This window comes from Ictidomys tridecemlineatus, chromosome 11 (assembly GCF_052094955.1).
Source record: "Ictidomys tridecemlineatus isolate mIctTri1 chromosome 11, mIctTri1.hap1, whole genome shotgun sequence".
Classification (NCBI taxonomy): Eukaryota; Metazoa; Chordata; class Mammalia; order Rodentia; family Sciuridae; genus Ictidomys; species Ictidomys tridecemlineatus.
Window position 1 is genome coordinate 104,520,822 of NC_135487.1, and position 23,665 is coordinate 104,544,486.

General features: G+C 38.4%; 2 protein-coding genes across 3 annotated transcripts; one reads left to right on the forward strand and one right to left on the reverse strand.

Moving 5' to 3' along the window:
- Positions 1 to 187: 187 nt before the first annotated feature.
- Wdr77 (WD repeat domain 77) lies at positions 188 to 9,401 on the reverse strand. Of its 2 annotated transcripts, none has more exons than XM_021734758.3 (11): positions 9,195 to 9,394; positions 8,418 to 8,733; positions 7,984 to 8,169; positions 6,890 to 7,031; positions 6,559 to 6,608; positions 3,829 to 3,899; positions 3,681 to 3,735; positions 3,150 to 3,221; positions 2,529 to 2,637; positions 1,914 to 1,982; positions 188 to 1,280 (listed from the first exon to the last, which is right to left on the reverse strand). In XM_021734758.3, the coding sequence occupies exons 2-11, from the start codon at positions 8,530 to 8,532 to the stop codon at positions 1,121 to 1,123; spliced, it is 1,029 nt and encodes a 342-aa protein (XP_021590433.1). In that variant the 5' UTR covers positions 8,533 to 8,733; positions 9,195 to 9,394; the 3' UTR covers positions 188 to 1,120. The 2 variants fall into 2 exon arrangements, with proteins under 2 accessions (XP_021590433.1, XP_077883124.1); XM_078026998.1 differs by lacking the exon at positions 188 to 1,280 and adding an exon at positions 1,398 to 1,600 and having other exon boundaries at positions 9,195 to 9,401.
- Positions 8,789 to 23,665, forward strand: Atp5pb (ATP synthase peripheral stalk-membrane subunit b). Its single transcript, XM_005337615.5, has 7 exons — positions 8,789 to 8,947; positions 9,216 to 9,252; positions 15,526 to 15,671; positions 17,792 to 17,955; positions 18,341 to 18,466; positions 21,346 to 21,525; positions 23,264 to 23,665. Exons 1-7 carry the CDS (start codon positions 8,908 to 8,910, stop codon positions 23,339 to 23,341), a joined length of 771 nt encoding a protein of 256 aa, XP_005337672.2. The 5' UTR covers positions 8,789 to 8,907; the 3' UTR covers positions 23,342 to 23,665.

Below are 23,665 nucleotides of genomic sequence, written 5' to 3' on the forward strand. Positions count from 1 at the left end.
TTTAAATGGCAGTGGCCAGTTAAATCCAACCCAAGGAGTAAAAAAACATTTACCTTCATCTCTAAGTAACTATTCTGGGAACTGAGGAAACAGAGAAAGAGCTATGGGCTAAGCTGACACTGATAATTCACAGAAGTGGAAATGTGTCTAAGTGCAGATAACATAAAAGCTTCAAAAAAGACAGGCAAACAATGCCTAAACTCTTTATTTAATAGATATTCCTAATTCTCTCCCTGATGCTGCATTGCAAAATCTTAGGAGTCTACAAATATAGCAGACTTCCTATGTCCAGAGAAAGGGCCCAGAGGCAGGTCAGTCCTCAGGCTGTTTTTTGGGGTAGCAAAGGTGATAAAGATGTCCCTGTTAAGAGTCTATGTCAGTTTTCTAACTTCATTGAAATGATTTAAGCTCTCCACCACCCTAAACTTTGCTCTGTGAAGCTATGCCAGAAAAACTTATATTTCATAAACACAAAGCCATGGGGGTCAGGGAGGCATTATACCAGCACTAGCCAAACTCTTTATTCAGCCAATAAAAATGGACTTCAATTCAGCTTAATGGCAAGGAGCTGTGCAAAACTTCGGTGAGTGTATCCTATCTCTTTGTCAAGTAGTTGGGCTGGATTTTTGCAAATGGAAGCATTTCCCGTAATAATGGTAAATCAAGCTCCATTAAAAAAAAATTAAAGCTGTACCTATCTTTAAGTAGCCTAAGAGCTTACAAGAACCCAGGGATGCCCACATCTCATACCCGACTCAGACACAGCTAATTCATAGAAAACTACACGGGAAGCATAAAATATTTTGTCGATTTTTTTTTGTGGGGAGAGATGTGCTTGAGAAAGATGGAAATCAATTCTTTTTAGTCTCCCCCAGAACCAAAAACTATAGATCTTCATGTACACTGAGGCACACATATATATCCATTTGCAAGAAAGTTTTTCCTTCCTGTGACTATAGGATACCAAAATCCAGCCTCCTTCACACTGAGAAACAATGCCTATGAACTACACAGATCTAGGGTATAACATCCAAGGCTCCTCTGTTGTCTCACAAACGGAGGGGTCAGAGGCAAAGGAGTGGATTCTTAGGAGAGGTTTACTTTCTTTCTTAAATCCAATCTACTCAGCAACACTTTCAGATCCAGGGGCTGGGAGAGGTTCTGTTGGCACAATATGGTGGATGACCTGATGGTCCCAGCCCACTGTGGTGAGGAGGGAGTGATTGAGCGGAGACCAAGTAGCATCTCTCACAAAATCTCTGTGGGCTCGGCTTCTAAACCTAGAACAAAGAAAAGTGGGGGGAAATGTTTAACATGGTTGAAAGAAGAAGAAAAAGAAGACCTGAAGAAGAAAGAGAACCCAACACCCAGGGCACATTTTTTGATGTATTAGATACATTTCACCATCTGTATGGCCTCATCATCAGGAGAGTAGTGTAGCTATCCACAGTGGATGTCATCAGTCATCCAATCCAGTCCTCTATTTTCATAGATGAAGAAATGGTGGATAGAGCGAGGTAGTGATGTGGGCCAGCGTTAGGCAGCAAATCACGGCAAAGAGGGATGTACAACTCAGATCATCTGTCCAGTGCCTTTTACCCTAGAGCAGGATGCATTTCATATCCACATTCTCCATGTGAAAAGGGTAGACTGCCCCACTGTGGGAGAGGGCTGGAATGCTACTTAGAAATTCCACCCACCACCCATAGTCCTCTATTAGGGACACAGCTGGTTGTGAATCAGCCCACGACTAGAGAGGTGGTCTATAGTCTGCTTGCTTCCAGCACCAAGGACTCTCAAATACAGATGGAGAAAAATCCCTCCAAAGAGGCAATACACTTCTTTAAAGAGAAAAAGGACCTGCTTGTCCATTGTTCCCCCTCCCAGATGTGCAGCCCTCCTGTTACACTTACACCTCAGAAAGGCTTGAGTCCAGCACAGCAAGTGAGCAGTCTTCACTGAGAGAGGCCAGGAAGGGAACACTAGGAGAGGGCACAGAAGGACATGAAAAGTAAAGTCCACGACTCTAAGACAAAGCCCCAAATGGGCTGGTCCCAGCCAACTGTAAACTGACCCAGAGGAGAAGGCAGCCTGATTCTCACTCTTGGTTAAAGTCTCACTACCAAGTTCCAGGGAAAGATAAGGGAAATGGAGCAAAACCAGGGTTCATAATCATTCCTGGCAATGAACCATCCCATCTGGTCCTTCTACTGTTTTAGCAAGAACCCAGGCTTTTTCAACAACACAGTCCTAGAACCCCAAAATATTAATCATTTTGGTTGTTGAGCAAGAATGAGATCATATTTCAGCCATTTTCAGAAAACCCAAATAAGAAACCTATAGTCTGTACAACCCAAATAAGCAACTACAGTCTCAAGAGATCTTTGATACTTGGAAAACTCAGCTAGAGCACAGCCTACCTTACAGAATAACCATATCATCTAATGCTTTGCCAACATATGCATCCCCCACACCCCCCTCACCAGCCCCTTCATATCCACCAGACCTCTGATGACAAAGAACAGTACCTGTGTGGGGAGAAGACTAGCCCAGTGACACATTGGGAGTGCACCGCTGAGCTGAGGGAACAGCTTGCATTTTTGGTGTCCACAAGGGAGACAGTCCCATTCTCATCACCTATATAAGAGAGCATGTCACAAGTGGTTAAAAATATGTGCTTTGGGGTGAGCCAGAACGAGATTTGAATCCTTTCTCACGTTTGAATAAGTTAACCACTCTGAGCACTGGTTTCTTCTTTAGCAAAGTGGAAACAATAAGTCACTGGCTGGTCATGAAAATTAAGATGAAGCAGTTATGATTTTAGTCCCAAATTGTTACAATATGCAAGCCTCCTTCCCATCACAGCACCATAACCACCCACAGTAGAACAAAATACACTACCTAGCAATCCACTCACTTTGTGGCTAATTTCTAGCCATGCCCAGAATAGGGGAGCCAGAGTAATCAGGAATCTAATCAACTGGGGAAAAAAAAATCGTCATCTCCAAGGTTAAACTAAAATGAGCACAATTTATCTAGTGTCCAAATGAATCAGTGACATCACATAGCAATAGTACATGCAACATGAATTAGCTCTTCCTCATCCTCCCCTTCCCAGAGTCAATATGCAATCCGGCACGCTGCCTTACCAAAGACAAAGACTTCACTTTGTTGAGGATGCCAAGCCAGGGAGGTAGGAAGGTAGCCAGGGGCATTGCAACCTGCAAAAAAAGAGAAGAGAGGTTTGGAACAGAACTCAGAAGAAGCAATTTCTCAAAGCAGTCACTCTAAATCCCAGGAGCACTACTTTTCTTTTTCCCAATCCCTCATGCAGTCATGTCCTCATCCTTGAATCTAATAACCTATATTTATCCATCAGTTTTCTGCTGTTTGTGGGCATGAGTCACAGGAAAGTTTCAAGCACAATGCATAAAATAACAATTCTAGCCTCTTTGTTTAGCTTTGCAGAGTAAATTGCCCACCCAGGAACCAGCCCTTCTTGGTACTCATTGCACAGAATGAAGTTAGCAGAGCCTCAGCAAGAAAGGAGATCATATCACTATGTCACTGTGACAGAGTACCTAGAAACGTTGCTTTGATTCTGGAAAAAAAAAAAAAAAAAAAGGCTCTTCCAGGTAGCTTTCTAGTCCCAGCCTCCCACCTCTGGCTCTCAGACTCACCTATCTGTGATGCTGGCTTGGGAGAGCGGGTATCCCATAGTAAAATCCTATTATCCTAGGAGGAGAAACCCAAAAAAAAAAAGTCTTCAGAATCTAAAGAAGCAGCTGTTGGACAGGTTGTGGTTGGAGGAAAGAGGTTATATCTCACCTCACTGCAGGAAAGAAACATGGAGTCCTTGTGGGGAGAGGCAGCAACACAGGTGACCTGTCCAGCATGAGCTGTAAAGGACAGAGAGATACATTACAGAGAAGAGACAGGGAATATTACAAGGCCAGCCTAGATAAAATCAAGGGGCAAGAGGGTGTGAAAAACAGACCTGGTCTCATGATCCAATTTAACAATTTTGGGGGGGCTTACGGATTAGACAAATCTAAGAAGAAAGGTTGATAAATTATACAACCTAAAAGAGCCAGAAGAAAAGTGAATTAGTAAAGATGACGAAGGAGAAATTAGAGCCTTGGTAAGAACAGTGAAGGCATTCTCAATTAGAATATCATGAATGTAGGAGCTAAATAATTCCAGGAAAGCAGTTTTCATACTGGAATACACATACCTCGAGTAATATACAAAAACTTTCAAGGCAGTTGTGGATGCTGAGAGTTTTAAGCAAATCAATTCCTCCCATGTTTTCTTTCCTAAAATTGAACTGTCTGTACTTTCAAAATCACCCTCCAAACAATTTATAAAAGGAACATATACCTCTTGCCGAGCCCAAATCTTCCCATTGTACAATGCTCAGGTATATAAAAATCTAAGAGTCCCAAACTAAGTGTCAAAAGGAAATTTTCCCTAAGAGCCAAAGAACAAAAAAAGTATCTAGGTAAAATTCAGTAAAGGGGACTGATCTTGCTTCAGCGACACCACAAGTTTTAACTTATCTCCCTGTTTCTAATAATGAGAAATGAAAAATAAGATAGATGGTTGTCATAAAGACACATTTAATAAGCTTCTCTTTTTATAAATGAAGTCAGACTTTTTCTGATAGAAAATGAAGTTGAATTTGGCCAACTGATTTAACAATGTAGATTGTTTTTTGCCATTAGGTTATTTGATAGATGTTTTACATAAATGGGTTTACTCTGCAAATCCAAAATTTTGACAAATCTATGTTTGGAATAAGCATACAATAAATCATATGCCAGAAATTACCTTCTTTGCAACTACTTAAAAACTCAAAATCTTCTAGGTATCAATTTAAAAAATATATAAGGAAGTGTAGCTTGTAATCTTATTAAGAGATCTACATGCAGAAAAATTTTCAAATCATTGCTACTTGTTAACTAGAGGTTGTAAAAACTACCATATCTAAAGTCATTTAACCAGAATTTCCAAGGTAGTCTGAATGTAGCCTCATCTCAAGGATTAAACTACCTTCCATATTTGTTTCCTAGCCCTAGAACTCATGGAAAGACAACAGGATGGTTGAGTCAGAAAAGGAATATATGCTCACTTGAAAAAAAGCAAAGCTCTGGACAAACACCATGGCAATATACAAAAGAATGAAGAATATATGATTCCTCTACCTCAAAGGACTTGGAATTCATGGGGGAATAAGACATAAACACAAAGTACTGATGAAGAAGATGAAATGGGGAATGTGCAAAAAGTTAGAATTAACCAAGAATATATCATATATTCAAGAAATAAAAAACAATTCGGGCGTTGTAGCACAGGCCTGTAATTCCAGCTCAGGAGGCTGACAGGGGGATCAGGATCCCAAGTTCAAGGTCAGCCTCAGCAACTTAGCAAGACCCTGCCTCAAAATGAAAAAAACAAAAAGGGCTGAAGATGTGGCTCAGTGGTTAAGCACCACAGGTTCAATCTCTGGTACTAAAAAAAAAAAAAAAAAACAAGTATAGGAGATTTTAAGCACTAACACTTATTGTTTGACTACCTATCACTATTTTCAAGTACAGGATTTTATTTGGGCCCATGCTGAATTAAGCACTTAGAAACTAGAAGTAGAAGGTAAAGGAATTAAGCCCTTGAAAGAACTACAATGATTCTAAATTCACAGTCAAACATATATCAAAGCTCTAGCTATTATTTTATAAAGAAGGGCTACCTGGGGTTGGGGTTGTGGCTCAGAGGTAGGGTACTCACCTAGCATGGGTGAGGCACTGGCTTTGATCTTTAATACCCCATAAAAATAAAATAAAGATACTGTGCCCACCTATAACTAAAAAACAATTTAAAAAAATGGCTAACCAAACAAAGTCAACTGCTAACACTGTTAATAAAAAAGAGCAACATTAAAGAACGGCACACACATTAATGGCACACTCCAGAAAGCAGACTATTTATGGACATGAATATTCAAAAAAATTCAATATTCAAAATCTCAGGGCTTATTCCATGAGAGTGTCAAGAGTCTACTACACCTGAATTAAGCTACTGCAGTATTCTGGAAGGAAGAATGACAGCAAAAGGGCCTGAATTGTCCCAACAAGAAAATGGGACTTCAATCTGCAAGAAAACAATAAAGGACCGATAAGCCAAAGATTATAGATGGAGAGATGAACCACCATCTGTAGAAGGCAAAGCCTAAAACTGAATCGGACATAAAAGATGGATAAGAAGGTAATTGACCAAACTGAAAAAGACTCAAAAGACCTTGGTGAACAGCTGATAGTGGGGAAATAGGAGGAGTAGAAGAGGACAGAATGTGAACCTAATGTAGCTATGAAGTAAAGACAGTTAACAGAAATAAGGTAACTGAGAGATATGGAGTAGGTATTGGAGACTGACTACAGTTTTAGAAAAAAAGATATCAGGCAGAAAAACAAAAATCATCCTAATATCTAAGCAAAGTTTAAAGATCCCAAATGAGTGAATAAAAATAAGAGAGCTAAGATCAGGCAAGGAAGCAATGCATACCTCGATATGAATTCAAAACTATCTGCTGAGCAAGGTCCCAAATCTTGATGCTAAAAAGCAAAAGAAACAGAAGATTATAATCTTGACATATACTATCAATGCAAATATGAACTTCCTTTACCCAACATGTCCCTTGTCTTTGCCTCCTGGATTCCCGCCATTGTCTATTTACAATAGATTGTCAAATCTCTAAGGAAATCTTATAAACATGCTGCAAATTAGTCACTGGGTTCTTATATTGAGCACCAAACATTACTTAATGAGATTAAGAGGACACTAAAGACACCCAAAGGAAGCTTAAGAAACAGGAATGATGAGAACTGAGACCCACCAGAAGTCTTTGCTACCACTGACAGCTTGTGTGCCAGAGCTCAGGACACTGACTGAAGACACAATGTCATCATGCTCATACTTGCAGAACTTGCTGACAATAAGTGTCTCGTTCTCATCCAGCTCCCACAATTCAACAGCACCTGTTGAGGATAGAGTTGGGTGAGATGAAGGGGTGAGGATACATGAGCTTGGATCATACAAAGACAGTAATTCACATCTAGGACTCAAGCAGCCATTGTCACTAAACTAACAAAGTTATTCCTATAATAGCAAAGTTCACATTGAGGACTTAGCTAAACAACTTCCAGGTCATTTGGTTTTATCCTGCCTTTCTGTTTTGCAAATAACAGCCTAGTCAACTGTGTGGGGAAAGCTGCTAGAAAAAGGCAGGGAATGCTGAACTAGTCTTTGAAATCCACTCTTCTCCTTCCAGTGAGAGAACACTGGAAAATCAGTTTCCAGGATGAAGTCTACATAATTGTCTACACAGTCCACTGATGTTAAGCCTTCCCAATTAATCAGACACTAATATTTGCTGAACTATTTCAATAAATGTCATGCAGTCTTCAAGTTCAAGTTTAACTGTCAGAGATGCTCGATCTTTAGTGTCCTACTTTTCCATTTGATCAATGCCTGCCAACTTCTAAATGTGGCGTTTTTTAAATGCCAAGCCCTCCATTGCTGAGGCTGACATTCAAAACAAGACAGCAGAATGGAGAGAAGTAAAAGAAAAAGGGAAGAAATGGGATGACAGTCTTAACTTCAGCATCATCTTCAAAATCAAGATTATCCTTGGTCTGGGCTGCAGAAGTCAGAGAGATTACAAACTGTTTCTTAATTTTATTATGGATTTTTCTAGGAACCCCCATCAGGCAATTTTAGAACTGGAAAAACATACTTTTCATCTACACTAGAGTTCGCGTTTGGAACAACATTCTTAGCTGCTTTTCACCTAGTTCGCGTCTGGGGGCAACACTGTCAGCTCCTCCAAGCACTGAGTAAGGGGAAATCAAAGATTGATCCCAGCTGGACCCTAAGCCTACATTCCATCTGGGCGGGGCGTCGTGGGGAAGATAAAGGGAATGACCTCACCTGAATCAGAAGCCACGAGGATACCTCTCTCCCCCACCCAAGTGAGGTCGGCCACTCCGGCCTCCGTCTGGACTCCAGCGGAGCAGAAGCCTTCGTTGGGGGCAGCACACGGGTCCTTGAAAAGCCAGAGGGAGCCAGCCCAGCAGCGGCCACTCAGGCTGGAGGCCCCGAGCAGAAGCGCCCCATCTAGGGGGGGTACAATCTGTCAGCGTGACAGGGGTGGATGGGCTCGTCTCCATGGTGACCGCACAGAACAGCACGCGGGCCGGGTCTGGATCGGAGCTCGGGACTGTGGGGCGGGGTTGGGACACTTCGATGGCGCAAAGCAAGGAACAGGACGGCACGTGGGACAGGGCGGGTTGGGAGGGTCAGTCCAGGGTGGGGCGCCCCGGGGCCGGGGCGTGGGAGCTCCCAGGCCCGGGATCTCGGCTCACCAGACCGGTACCGCGCAGCCTCCAACTGCCGTTCCATACAGGCGGGCGCATTAGGGGGAAGGTTCCACTCCCGGGCAGCCGGGGCTACTAGGGGGGGCGGCGTTTCCTTTCGCATCTCCACGGTTCCAAATCCAACCTAAATCCAAACTGTAAATCTCCGCGATTCAGCTCGAGCAGTAACCCACACGTGGTGCACCTCCGGGTCTCCGCCCCTCTGGAAGCGACGGCAACTCTACTTCTCGCGAGAATTGCTTCTATACTTGCATCCTTCTTTCGGTCGGCCGCCCTCCTGCTACAGGTTCTCAGAGCATTGTACCTATTCTCGCGAGAAGAAGAAGGGTGGTGGTGGGGGAATCGCCAGAGGAAAGCCGCAGAGGGCGCGATATTCTCTTCTCGCGAGACTTGTAAGCAGCCATCTTCCTCCTGCCCCTGACAGTCTCTGCTTGGGGTCACAGGGACACGAAGCCCGGTGCTGGGACTTTTGGTGACTATGCTCTCCCGGGTGGTACTTTCTGCCGCCGCCAAAGCAGGTGAGAGGTGTAGACCCGGGTCTGGGCTAGCGGGGTGATTGGAAAGAAGAGTGTCTAGAGGTCACAGGGAGGGGGAAAGTGGGTGAGAAAAGCGGAGCGACATTTGGGCCTGAGTGGGGAGTGATCGCGGCACGGGGAAGAGGGCACAGGGTCTCGGGGCACTGGAAAATGGTGCACGGCTTGTAGTGTTCCGGCCTCTTGGAGACTGAGCACGGGGCAAACTAAATTTCATATTGACTTTGCTTACCTGCATCTTCTGTATCTGCAGCCCCCTGTCTCAAGAATGCAGCAGTCCTAGGACCAGGGTAAGTGTGAGGAGTGTAGTTCTCCCTTTTGCCCTTGTTTACCACCTCGTTCCATTCTCTGTTTCTTCCTCTTAGCTTTAGGTCAGATATTACCTTTTTGCATAATTTTGAGACACTTCAAACATGTTCCTGTAACTGCCAGGAACGTTATCATACCACCTAATGACAAAGACTTTAAGAGTATCTTACTAGACCAGAAACTGGTTTTGATGTCTTCTATACCCCGCCCCTTTCCCTATGACCTTCAGCTACACGTAGCTGCCACAGCCTAAATAGAGCGTAACCAAGCCAAATTTTGTAAAATAAGAAAGTGAATCGTGTTGCTTTCAGTGCCCCCTCCCCCCGCGATTCCTGCTTTTACTGCTGGATCCTAAGAATCAGAGAAATCATTAATTGATTCAGTAAATGTTTCCACTCCATAACCATAAGTGCAGTAACGTGTAAGGCTGAACTCTCGGGCAATCTAGGCATAGAGGCAGCTATTGAGTACTGTTTTTAGAGTGAGGGTTCCTAAGGTAGAAAAGGTTATACTTGACTCACCACTTAGTAATTGTGAGATCTCATTTTGCACACCTGTAATAAGATATAATAGTACATTGTGGTTTATGAGGATTAGGAGACTTGATTTCTGTGAAAATAAAAACAGTGCTTGGCACATAGTATGTGCTTAGTAAATATTAGCAGGTGTTACTATTAAAATTATTTCCTCAAACATGTCAGTTTGGAACTGGGGATGCAGCTCAGTAGGAGAACCCTTGCCTACCATATGAAGCCCTAAGTTCCATCCCCAGCACCACCAGAAAAATGTCAGTTTTCTTTGAGATTTCTTTTTTAACTCCCAGACTTAATCCTAAAGCTTGCAAAATTTGATAACTACCTTTTGGCCATAATATGCTACTTCTAATTTATCAGAGAAAAAGAACATATTAAAAATTATTGTGATATAGGTAATAGGTTAAATAACTGTGTATAAAAGATATAAAGAACATCCTTCATTTTCTTTCAACACTCCATCTCCAACACATCAGCAAGCCTCTTCCTTCAGATTATGTTTTGATACTGACAACTTCTTCCATTACCACTAGTACTGAAGTGTGAACCATCATAATTTTCACCTAGCCTGTTTTCAATAGCTTTTTTTTTGTACTGGGGATTGAACCCAGGGCTGCTTTACCACTGAGCTACATCCTCAGCCCTTTTTATTTTTTACTTTGAGACAGGATGTCACCAAGTTGCTGAAGCTGGCCTCGAACTTGTGATCTTTCTATCTCAGCCTCCCAGGTGTCTGGAATTACAGGTGTGCACCACCACGCCTGACTTCGTGTCTCTGTTCTTGTCCCAGTAGAACCCATTTTTACATTAACTAGAGGGATTATGTCAGACTCCATCTGAAACCTTCAGAGCTCCTATTCTACTTGAAATAAAATGCAAACTGAGCATAACCCAGAAACCCCAACATGAATCAGAACCATCCTACTTCTTGATTTCATCTTATTACTTTTTTTTTTAAGCTCATTTTTAAGTTATACAGGCCTTGCTGTTTCTCTGAACTACCAAGCTCATCCTCGCCTTAAGGTCTTTGTGCCCGTTGTTCTCTCTTTTCCCCAGTTTGTCAAATGTCATCTGACCTCCTACCATAAAGTCTTTCTCCTCCCTTGCTTTCTATGTCCTAACCTTCCATCTTCTTCACAGCACTGATAGCTATCTGAAATTGTATATGAACATGCACATACTTCTCACATCCCCATAAGAATGTTGAAGACTAGGACTTAAGTCTGTTCATTGCTGTGTTCCTAGTGCCTGGCATAAGTTGAAAGTCAGTTAATGTTTTGTTGATTAAGTGAATAAATGTTAGCCAAGGTTTGGGGATGCCTTTATAAAGTATATGCTTGAGATATTCTGAAGACTGGTTGATTTTGGCAATCATCATTAAAGAAAAGGCATACCAGGCAGAAGGAGCAGCATAAGGCACATGTTAAGTATTTCCATACGGATGGTGGTAAGAGAATGAGGTTTAAAATTTGACAGATACTGTGTCATGTATGCTATATTTAGTTTATTTTCTGTAGGTAGAAGAGAGCGTATTGAAGAGTTTTCAAGTCAAATTTGCATTTTAGAAACATTGGCAGTAATATAAAGGGGATAGATTTAAGGAATATTAACAAGAAGCAGAGAGATCAGATTTTGGATTCTTACAGTAATTTGAGAAAGAGATGATACAACCTTTAACTAATGCAGGCAATTGGGGAGAGGATTTGTGTTGACCTAAAGCAAATTCTCCAGTGCTATAATTTATGTCAGTGGTTTTAAATGTGGGGAAGTTTTGCTCTCCACGGGACATAAGAATAGTTTACAAATCTACTGATTAATGGTTCAAGCCCAGTACTGGCTATATTTAGAATATTGTTGGAAGAAAAGTGGGGTAGGACTGATCACACACACCTGGGATAAGAAGTGGATTTATTGTCAGGAGCCTGACAAGGCAGCTCTGCACATAGAGAGGGACAGCAGCAGCAAGCAAGAGCAAGTAGCGGCAACACCCCCTTGAATGTTACTTTTATAGGCTAGAATCATGGCCACGTGCTAGAGGCAGGTTTAGTCTTGACTGACATGGTAAGCATCTTCTGATCTTGTGGAAGGCAAGTTTGTTTCTTGGGAACAGAGACAGGCACTTTTCCTGTCTCAAGGGGGGAACAGGGAAACTGGCATGTCTCTTTATCTTATCAAGGAGAGAACAGGGAAAGCAGTACATCCCCATCTCAAGGGCCAGTAAGTTGTCTTCTATCTCTCACTAAGAGAACAGGTAGAGACCAGCATATCTCCAGGCCAGTAGGTTTTATCTTGGGCTACTTTATATTTCTTGGGAATAAGAATAGTATTCATAAAGTGGGGGTGGGAAGAAGGAAGATGGCTGCAATTATACTAACAATTGTGTTCAGTTCTGTATACCTCATTAAAAAAAAAAAAAGTAGATTCCTTTTTGTGGTAAGCAGTCAGGATTGTGATGGAACTGAGATATTTAACCCAGATATATGAGTATTATCTTACATAGAAGTTCCAAGGATGTAACTGAATTTAAAGATGAACATAATTAGAGCCCAACATTGAAAGTTCTGTTTTACATAGTTCACACATTGTTTCCTGATTCACAGCCCAACAAAAGGAATATTCAAGAAGTTCAAAGTTCAGGAACTTACAACACAGCAGGCATGGAATAGCTATCTATTTACATAGAACATTACTATTGGCTAAGCATCAATCTAAGCACATTATATATTAACTCATTCCTCAAAAAAACCTATAAGATAATGGGTTTTGTTTTTTTGTTTGTTTGGTTGGTTGGTTTTTTGTGTTTTTGTTTTTTTGCAGTTTACATAAGAGAAATCTGAGATTATAAAAGCTTAAAGTTAAGGAAGTCGGATCCTAGGCCAATGTGGTGAAGATTTGAGCCTAATTTTTCTTCTATTAGGCACAGGGTCTCTGTTTTAGTGCCTAAGTCTTTGATCCATTTGGAGTTGATTTTTGTGCAGGATGAGATAGAGGTTTAATTTTATTTTGCTACATACGGATTTCCAGTTTTGTCAGCACCATTTGTTGAATAGGGCTATCTTCGCCAATAAATGTTTTTGAGCCCTTGTCATATGAGATAACCATATTTATGTGGGTTTGTCTCTGTCCTCTATTCTGTATCATTGGTCTACAAGTATATTTTTGGTGCCGATACCATGCTGTTTTTGTTACTATAGCTCTATAGTATTGTTTAAAGTCTGTTATTGTGATGTTTCCTGCTTCACTTTTCTTGCTAAGGATTACTTTAGCTATTCTGGCTCTCTTATTTTTCCAAATAAATTTCATGATTGCTTTTTCTATTTCTGTGAAGAATGTCATTGGGATTTTAATAGAAATTGCATTAAATCTGTATAATGATTTTAGTAGTATGGCTACTTGACAATATTAATTTTGCGTATCCAGGAGCATGGGAGATCTTTCCATCTTCTGAGGCTTTCTTCAGTTTCTTTCTTTAGTGTCTGTAGTTTTCATTGTAGAGGTCTTTCACCTCTTTTGTTAGATTGATTCCCAGGTTTTTGTTTTGTTTTGTTTTTAAGGCTATTGTAAATGAAGTAATTTTCCTAATTTCTCTTTCAGTGAATTCATAGCTGATGAATAGGTATGTGTTTGATTTATGGGTGTTGATTTTTGTCCTGCTACTTTGCTGAATTCACTTACTAGTTCTAAAAGTTTTCTGGTGGAATTTTTGGATCTTCTAGATATAGAATCATGTCATCAGTAAATAGTTGTAGTTGGAGTTCTTTAATTTCTTCCTTTTGTCTAATTGCTCTAGCTAAAGTTTCAAAAATGATGTTCAATAGAAGTGATGAAAGAATACATCCTTGTCTTATTCCAATTTTTAGCAGGAATGCTTTCAATTTTTCTCCATTTAGAATGATGCTAGCCTTTGGTTTAACATATATAGTTTTTACAATGTTGAGGTATATTCTTACTGTCCCTAGTTTTTCTAGTGTTTTGAATATGAAGGTGTGCTGTATTTTGTCAAATACTTTTTCTGCATCTATTGAGATAATCATGATTCTTGTATTTAAGTCTATTAATATGAAGAATTATGTTTATTGATTTCTGTATGTTGAACCAACCCTGCATCCCTGCAATGAATACCACTTGATCGTGGTGCGCTATCTTTTTAATGTGTTTTTGTGTGCAATTTGCCAGAATTTTATTGAGAATTTTTACATCTTTTTTCATTAGGTATATTGATCTGAAGTTTTCTTTCTTTGATGTGTCTTTGTCTGGTTTTGGTATCAGGATGATATTAGCCTCAGAGAATGAATTTGGAAGAGTTCCTTCCTTTTCTATTTCATGGAATACTTTGAGGAGTAAACAATTAATGTGAGGAGAGAGCCTGCAGATGGGAGAAAATCCTTATCACATGCACCTCCCATAAAGCATTAATCTCTCTCATATATAAAGATCTCAAAAAACTTAACACAAAAAAAAAAACCCACAAATAACCCAATCAATAAATGGGCTGAGGAACTGAACAGACACTTCACAGAAGTATAATTGATCAACAAACATATGAAAGTGTTCATCATCTCTAGCAATTAGAGAAATGCAAATCAAAACTACTCTAAATTTTCATCTCACTCCAATCAGAATAGCAATCATCAAGAATACAGCAACAATAAATGTTAGCAAGGATGTGGTTAAAAAAAAAAAAAAGTTGGTGGTACTGTAAATTGGTGCAACCACTATGGAAAGCAGTATGAAGATTCCTCAGAAAATTGGAAATGGAACCACCATTTGACCCAGCTATCCCTCTCCTTGGTTTATACCCAAAGAACTCAAATCAGCATATTATAATGATGCAGCCACATTAGTGTTTATAGCAGCTCAATTCACAATAGCTAAACTATAAAACCAACCCTAGGTATCCCTCAATAGATGAATGGATAAAGAAAATGTGGTATATATGCTCAGTGGAATTTTACTCAGCTTTAAAGCAGAATAAAATTATGGCATTTTCCAGTAAATGGTTGGAGTTGGAGAATATCATGCTAAGCAAAATAAGCCAATCCCCCCAAAACCAAAGGCCAAATGTTTTCTCTAATATGCAGATGCTAATTCACAGTAAGGTGTGGGGGGTGGGGGCACTAGGGAAGAATAGTGTTACCTTAGATTAGGAGGAGGGGATGTGAGGACAGGAAAGATGGTAGAATGAAATAGACATTATTACTGTACACATATATGTGACTACATGACCAATATGATTCTGCAACATGTACAGAAAAATGAGAAATTATATCCTATCTATGTGTGATATATCAAAGTGCATAAGTGCATTTCACTGTCATGTACAACTAATTAAGGCAAATTTTAAAAAATTTTTTAAAAAAAAAAAGCTTAAAATTACTTGCTAAAAGTCAAGTAGCAGGTCTAGGATCTTAACCCAGAGAGCTTACCTACAGAATCCATTTTCTCATGTATTTTACTGCTTAATAATAGACATACAAAGTGCTAGACCGGTGATCTATGAGGCTTATAGAAGGGATTCCAGTATTGGGTGCAAGTTTACAGTAGAGTGTAAGTTATTGTCCTTGTCACACCTCACCCTCTTATTTTTATTCCATTCATTTCCCATTATGATAGTGAGAAATTGCCTCAGTCTTCAATCCCACTCATTGTTTCTGCTGATTGTTCATACATTGTATTTTCGTGGAAGAAGAGGTTTTAAATTTGTACAATTATTACCCATAGGGTATTGCAGGCAACAAGGATCTTTCATACTGGGCAGCCACGTCTTGCTCCTCTACCACCTCTTCCTGAATATGGAGGAAAAGTTCGTCTTGGGCTGATCCCTGAGGAATTCTTCCAGTTTCTTTATCCTAAAACTGGTGTAACAGGTGAGTATATGTCCAGTGTTTAATAGTATATTTGGATGGTAGCACTAAAATCTGATCAGTTGGGTTTTTTTGTTTAGTTTTGGTTTTGTATTATTAGTCAATAGGAAAGCAGGTTTTGAATGAGACTTTATCCTTAGTCCTCTACTAAGTGGAATACCATCCAAACTGCTTTTTACCCCGGTCATCCTGACATTTGCATATTTGGCTGTTTCCTAGAGCTTAGATACTCACAACTTAATCAGAACTCTCTTCATGCTTCCAGATCCTGCCTTCTAAGTTCATTTCTTCTGGGGTTATCTCTTATTGGATGCTGCACTATCCACTTAAAAAATCATCCTCTATACTGTTCTTTACTCAATTCCAACAACACAATTCTCAGGAAGTCATAACTACTATAATTCCAAAATATATCCATCTCCAAACCATTTTTCTCTCCCTCTTCCCGTCTGCCATCATTTCTGACCTGTTCTATTTCGATATACCCTGCTTCCATTCTGGTCAGTTGTTTTTGAAAAAGAAATTTTGAAGGTGATTTAGTATGACATTTTGGTGCTCTGACTTGTCTTTGGAATGAATTTATTTGGTATTTTTCACTTAATTTTATAACATTATTTCCATTTGTTGTGATATACCAAATTTTTTGAATGCCGGTTCAATGTTAAGCACTATTCTAGGCACACTGTCAGATAATAAAAAGAGCTATGGATAAAAATGTAATCAAATAAAGCAGAAGAGACTACTAAATTTTGTGTGCATACAAAGACAAATTGTACCATCATTTTCAGTTCTTATAAAAAAGCAGAAACTTTCAAAACCTTATATCTTTATAGTGAATATGACTTTACATAACAGTATCAAATTCTTTCAAGATTTCTTGAGAATTTACAGGATTTCTATGAAGACATTTTTATTACCTAGAAGAACTAGAAAAATAATTTGCTGAGGCTGTTTTCTTGAACCTAGGTTCCCTAATTAAGTCAGCCTTCTTTTTTTTTTTTTTAATTTTTTAATATATATTTTTTAGTTTTTGGTGGACACAACATCTTTATTTTTTTACATGTTGCTGAGGATCGAACCCAGCGCCCTACGCATGCCAGGCGAGCGCGTTACCGCTTGAGCCACATCCCCAGCCCAGCCTTCTTTCTATACTGCCTTTCTTATTGTGTCTGATTAAGTTTAGGATTCTTTCTGTTACATGCACTGCCTTTCTTGCTGTAAGTAAGTACTGTTGTGACCAGAGCAATAGAAATCAAAGGTGTTTTTTAACCCTAGTGTTAACTGAAATTGTAAAAAGAATCATTCATAGATGATTAAAATGTTATATATGATAGGCCTTTCTTGCAAATTTACATTTAAAACTTATGTACTAAAGGGGATTTTTTTTTTTTTTAAGAAACTTGGAACTTTGTATGAGAAATAGGTAAAATGTATTTGAGACTGTAACTCTTTTACTCCTATAATGTATCCTAACATTGTTATTACTAGTGCTGCCCAGAAACACTGTAAAATGCTACCCTAAAGCCTTCTGTGTCCTAGCTTGGCATCTTGTGAGGCACAGAAAAAAAGCCTAAAGAAATGTTTGTGTTCTAAATATGGTTTGTGTCTTTTCAGAACTCATAACCTGGCTTTTTTGTTTTAAAGATAACTATATTTGAAACTTTATTATTAGATGTTGTAGAAGTTGAGCAGAATTCTGATAGTCTTCCTTTTATGTACATATGACTTCATTTTAGTTGTTTCTTGCTTGTTTCCTATGTCAGATTGCAATTTAGTAAAATATAGGAAAGGAGTAGATAAACTTTGTCCTGTTCAATGTTCCCATTCAATAAATAATACAGTTTACTGGACATATTACTTCAAGAAAGTATCCTGACATCTTTGTAGAAATAGTTCCTGTTTGTTAAGTTATTGTGCTAAGTGCTTCATATACTTTATTTCTTACTTTCATCAATCCTTTCATCCATTCAATTCTGGTGTTTTGTCTTTGAATGTGATTATTTTAAATCATTACTAAATTTTGCTTTCAAATAATTAAATGTAGAAGTATCTTTATACCCTGCTTTATTTATATTTATATTTAAATATTTAACATACTTAAATATAACTCTTTCTTCTTTTAGGACCCTACATGCTTGGAACTGGGCTTATCTTGTATTTTCTATCCAAAGAAATATATGTGATTACCCCAGAGACCTTCTCTACCATATCAATAGTGGGGTTACTCGTCTATGTAATTAAAAAATATGGTGCCTCTATTGGGGAATTTATTGATAATCTCAATGAGGTAAGAATCATAACTTTATTTCCCATTTTAGTCTATAACAGAAACATCAAAGCCTTCTAATGATATTTTTTATATGAATGGAAAGGAAGAACATATAGAAAAAAATCTGTGTTAGTATTAGTTATCAATCTGAGATAATTTTTTTTAAACCTACTAAACTCTCCAAATTTTCCATAGTTTTGTTCATTCAACAAGATACTATGTAACTCTTATGATAGAACAGTTCTTTTTAACAATTTATGTATTCCTATTTTTGTTTCTTTGTGGGTTTTTTCATATGTTTTTTCACATATGAGGGGTATAACTTTAGGGAAGCATAAAATGAATCTAGTTTTGTAAGCCTTGGTGCTTTCACTGATCTTTTTTGTTAATATCATAATTACAGCAAAAAATTGCCCAACTAGAAGAGGTGAAGCAGGCTTCCATCAAACAAATCCAGGATGCAATTGAGTTGGAGAAGTCACAACAGGCACTGGTTCAGAAGCGCCACTATCTTTTTGATGTCCAGAGGGTAGGTTTCACTAGTTTCTAAGGAAAATGAAATTATTTGTTTGTATGCGTTAAAAAACAAATGAGCTACCAGGCATGGTGGCGCACACCTGTAATTGAATGGCTCCAGAGGCTGAGGCAGGAGGGTTGGGAGTTCAAAGCCAGCCTCAGCAACTTAGTGAGGTGCTAAGCAATTTGAGACCCTGTCTCCAAATAAAATACAAAAAAGGGCTGGGGATGTGGCTCAGTGGTCTTGTGGTGTCCCTGAGTTCAATCCCCAGTACCAAAAAAAAAAAACCAAGGAAACGCAGGGCTAGGGATATTATGTTAATTGGTGGGACACTTGCTTAACATGCTGTTAAGGCCATAGGTTTGATCCTCAACACCGCAAAAGAAAAGAAAAATCACAATCTCTTAATGAGGAATAATTTAATAACTATATTGGGCGTATTTTATTTAGAAAAGAGAAGATTGGGATAGAAGTTGGCAGTTATAGCCATTTAGACATTTAAGGATTGTCATCAAAAAATAATTTTAAACTTTTTATAAAAATAATTTAAGTAGTTTTCTAAAGTTAGAAACAGTAGAAGTTCTGAAAGAACACATTTTGGTTCCACACAAAAGGAAAACAGTCATGAAGTTACAGCTAGTTAAAAAATGCATACACTAAGAAAGGCTAAGTATTTCATACAAACTTGATATAAGAAAATCTTACATATGTGCTCTAAGAAAACCTGATACCTTACATTCAAATTCACAAAGAAAATTCAGGTAGTAATAGTACTTTTTGAGAGAAAGAGAGAATTTCAATATTTATTTTTTAGTTTTTGGCAGACACAACATCTTTGTTTGTATGTGGTGCTGAGTATCAAACCTGGGCCGCACGCATGCCAGGCAAGTATGCTACCGCTTGAGCCACATCCCCAGCCCACAATATCTTTATTTTATTTATTTATTTTTATGTAGTGCTGAGGATCGAACCCAGGGCCTTACACGTTCTAGGCGAGTACTCCTCTGAGCCACAACCCCAGCCCAATAATGCTATTTTTTATCATGTTGACAGCATATTTAGATTCCAAAATGTTTATAGTTTCCAAAATAAGGAACATATTCAAGTATTTTGTCATTATTTTTGTTGAGCCCTGTATTTTATGCCTAATACGTAAAAGATGCTCTCACAATGAAATTTTATATTATAAAAGCACCTTTGAAATGAACAATGCAGTGCTAAAATAGGGTAATTTATCTGAAATATTAAAGATATGTGGATAATTTATTTTTGGTCTGGTTTTTTTGGTCTGGTTTCAGTACCCTTTGCATCAGAGTTGGTGTAAGTCTTTGGGCCAATTCCAAGACTTATGAAATCAAAACCTCTGTTAGGGGCTAAGAATCTGTATTCTTTTAAATAGGGTCCCTAAAGCATATAAATGTCTTAAAATCTTAGAAAATATTAAAGCCTCTTTCTATGTATATTGAGGTTAAAATTAGAGAATGCTTCTTGTCTCATGTATAATACTGCTTCAGCACACACACACGGATATGTAGATTGTGCCTTTTTTTAAAAAAGCCAAGTCAGAACTTGTAGCTTTTTCATAAGTCATATGACAGTCATTTAATATGTATTTGTTGAGTTCTTCCTATGTGAATACTGTGGTGGTTATGGCAGGGTATAGAAAATATATTGGAGAAAGAAACAAAATTTCTACTTTATACAGTTTATTTTCTAGCCAATTGGGGAAGAACAGAAATAGTTGAGTAGATGTAAATGTCACTGGGTAGTAAGCACCAGGAAGGACAGTAAATTAGTGTTGTTAAATCAGTGTTAGAGCAAAATAGATTATAGGATGAGGGAGTTACTATTTTTGTAGGGTGGTCAGGAAAGGCCTCTATTTGAGCAGAAAGAAATGGTGGTACAAGCTATGTGAATTTCTGAGGAAATAATATTTCAGAAAGAAGGAAAAAATAAGTGCAAGGGCCCTAAACCTGGAAGTTTTCTTGGTATAGTCCTGGAAAAAGTCAGGAGGTCAGTGCAGCTAAGGCAGGATGAGTGATGGGAAGAATAAAAGGAAGTAAGGAAGAGAGTGGTCAGAGGATAGACTTTGTAGCCTGACTGCCTGTATTCGGATCTTGGCTTCACAATTTATTAGCTCTGTAACCTTGGGCAAACTCCTTAACTTTTTGCCTCAGTTTTCTCTCTAAAATGGATATAACAGTAACTATCCCACAAGTGGTTTAAGATTTAATGGAGGGGCTGGAGATGTGGCTCAGGCAGTAGCGCGCTCGTCTGGCATGCGTGCGGCCCGGGTTCGATCCTCAGCACCACATACAAATAATGATGTTGTGTCCGCAAAAAAAAAAAAAAAAAAGATTTAATTGAATTGACACACTAGAGTGTTTAGAACATGGCACGTACTCAAAAACGATTAGCTATTATTTGACTAATCAAGTATTTGCACATAAGTAAAAAGACGAATGTACAATCTTTGCTGCATTATTTGTTGAGAAAAAATTGAAAGACCTAATTTATTAATAGAACTTGGTTACATGGGTCATAGAACACTGATATGGTAAAATCCTATGTAACTTAAAATTAAAGTGGGCTTGCATTTCATAGCTAATAAAAGTGAAGTACATATACCAGTTTAGTAAATATTTCTGGGAAAGAATACAAGAAATAAAGGAAAATGGTAGCCTGTGGGGGAGCTGGGGAAGACTTTTTTCTTAACCACCTATACTTATAAATACATTTTTACCACATGCTGTTATAATTATTTTTACTATGTTATATTAAAATAATTATATCTAAAATAACAGGAGAGAGACATTCTAACTGTATCCTCAGAGCAGAAGTATTACTTTAAACATGCAAACATTATTCATCATTTCTTAATTTTTCTCCAGAATAACATTGCTATGGCCTTGGAGGTTACTTACCGGGAACGGCTACATAAAGTATACAAGGAGGTAAAGAATCGCCTGGATTATCATATCTCTGTGCAAAATATGATGCATCGAAAGGAACAGGAGCACATGATAAACTGGGTGGAGAAGCACGTGGTACAGAGCATCTCTGCACAGCAGGTATGTTATTTAGTAGCTTTTTCTAGTATCTCTTAAAGCAAGTTTCTGATAATGCTTTTTAAAGGTAGGAATAGCTAAAAAGGAGTCTTTTAGCTTAGAATTAGCAAGGTGAGTCTCGTTTATATTTTTGGATGGTCGTGGCCTAGAAGGTATCTGCACAAATTCCAAGGCTTTCCCCTTTTCTCAAAGTTTGTTTACCACAGGTCATTGAGAATACTGGTTGTAGGTAGCATTAACCAACATTTTATTTCTCTTTAAAATGTAACATAAGCCCCTTCCATTTCCTAATTCCACAATCTCCATTCCATTTCCATTTTTCTAGCTAAATCTTAATTCATCTATTTTGAACACAAATGTTTTCTACTATTGAACAGAAATGTTTTCTGTTAATTGCTTAAACCGTATTTGTTTTTTCTTTTCTTTCTTTTTTTTTTTTTTTGGAGGGGGTTAAGTTGATTGTTGTTGCTGTTTGTGTTCTTTATTTACTTGATTTCCTCTTTCCAAGATACATAGCACTGAATATTGACCAGGCATTTCTGGTCATGTCCTACATAACCTATGCAAAATCAGAACAACAACACCATCATCTGGCTCAGGTCACACTCCTATAATCTCAGTGACTTGGGAAGCTGAGTCACGAGTTTCACAAGTTCAAGGCCAGCCTTATCAACTTAGTGAACTCTGTCTCAAAATGAAAAATAAAAAAGCACTGGGTATGTAGCTCAGTGGTGTGGTGTACCAGATTCAATCCAAAAACAAAGCCTATCAAAATTTGATGGGCTGTTTTTATTTATTGATTTTTAAATAAATTGTTTTTACATAAAAGTTACATACATGCTTATTCAAAGAACCTGAAAAAATAGCCAGACACAGTGGCACACACCCATAATCCCAATGACACAGGAAGATTGCAAGTTCAAGGCCAGCCTCAGTAACTGAGCGAGCGAGACCTGTCTGAAAAAATAAAGTCCCCAGTACCCTCCTTTAAAAAAAAAAGAAAAATACAAAAAAAAAAAAAATAGAAAACCACCGCAGACTGGCTGGGCACAATTCACAAGCCACTTGTCAAGCAGAAACGAACTTTATTTTTAGACCGCACAGTGGCACCACACTAGCTCTTCAGGAATTCCCTCAGAGCCCAACTGCCTCCACCTGCTTCCAGCGAGCCTCTCAATCCCCATTCCTCCCGCTCTTGAGGCCGATTGGCTGGGTCGAGTGGGTGGAGCCAAAAGAGTCCCCCAATGAGCAGCTCCATGGTCTGAAAGGGCAGGGAAACAGCCCAATGAGCATCATGGAGAGAAGCCAATCAGCTCGAAGTTTGCTGGGGCCACTTCAGCTGTGGCTCTCTAACAGAAAACTAACAATTATTTTCATTCATTATTAGCATTTTTTGTATTACTAGTGCTTATTGGGTTGTTTTTTTCAAGGATCAGTTACAAACCAACATTAGGGACAGTTGACTATAGAAGTATCTGTCTTCAAATTCTTTATAGATTTCACTCAAAAGCTGTGAGCCAAGGAACTTTAATTTACTCCCTGGATTTACTTTTAAAATAAATTACATCTCTTCTGTATTAAAATAATTAATTTTATTTCTGAATTTTTCTAGTGGTCTTAACTATATTAAACCAGTATCATCTTGAGTTTCTGGTCTTACAGGAAAGGTGTTTTTTAGAATTATAATATTTATACTCTGCCATGTAGGTTCTAACTAGATTTCTCTCTTTCTTTATCACAGGAAAAGGAGACAATTGCCAAGTGCATTTCAGATCTCCAGCTGCTGGCAAAGAAGGCTCAAGCACAGCTAGTAATGTAAATGTATCTGTCCCAGTTGAGACAGCTACACACAATTGACTGAATAAATGAAAACTAGTCTACATGACAAAATTTTTCTCTATTGCTGTCTACTGAGATTACAGTTTACCTTTCCAAAAAAAGAAAAGTTCTTTTAATAAGAAAGCTAAATCTGTTGGCCAGTCAGATAGTTCTCATCATTACCCTGCATTTTGAGTTGTTCTTTGATCACTTTTGAAAAAGCAATATGCTTTTATTAAAACATTGCCTGGTGAACAATTACCAAGTAACAATTTGAATTTATAATTAATCCCATCATCTTATAATAAAGTGATGATTAAAACAA

What these genes read in the sequence shown, in the direction of transcription:
- Wdr77 (XM_021734758.3), bottom strand. Translation starts at nt 8,532, where the DNA reads ATGCGAAAGGAAACGCCGCCCCCCCTAGTAGCCCCGGCTGCCCGGGAG. An exon ending in AGTTTTGAATTCATATCGAG is followed by an intron (nt 3,900 to 6,558) that starts GTATGCATTGCT and finishes TGTCCTTTACAG; the next exon opens with CTCATGCTGGACAGGTCACC. An exon ending in CTAGTCTTCTCCCCACACAG is followed by an intron (nt 1,983 to 2,528) that starts GTACTGTTCTTT and finishes GCCCTCTCCTAG; the next exon opens with TGTTCCCTTCCTGGCCTCTC.
- Atp5pb (XM_005337615.5), top strand. Translation starts at nt 8,908, where the DNA reads ATGCTCTCCCGGGTGGTACTTTCTGCCGCCGCCAAAGCAG. An exon ending in TCCTAAAACTGGTGTAACAG is followed by an intron (nt 15,672 to 17,791) that starts GTGAGTATATGT and finishes TTCTTCTTTTAG; the next exon opens with GACCCTACATGCTTGGAACT. An exon ending in AGAGCATCTCTGCACAGCAG is followed by an intron (nt 21,526 to 23,263) that starts GTATGTTATTTA and finishes TCTTTATCACAG; the next exon opens with GAAAAGGAGACAATTGCCAA.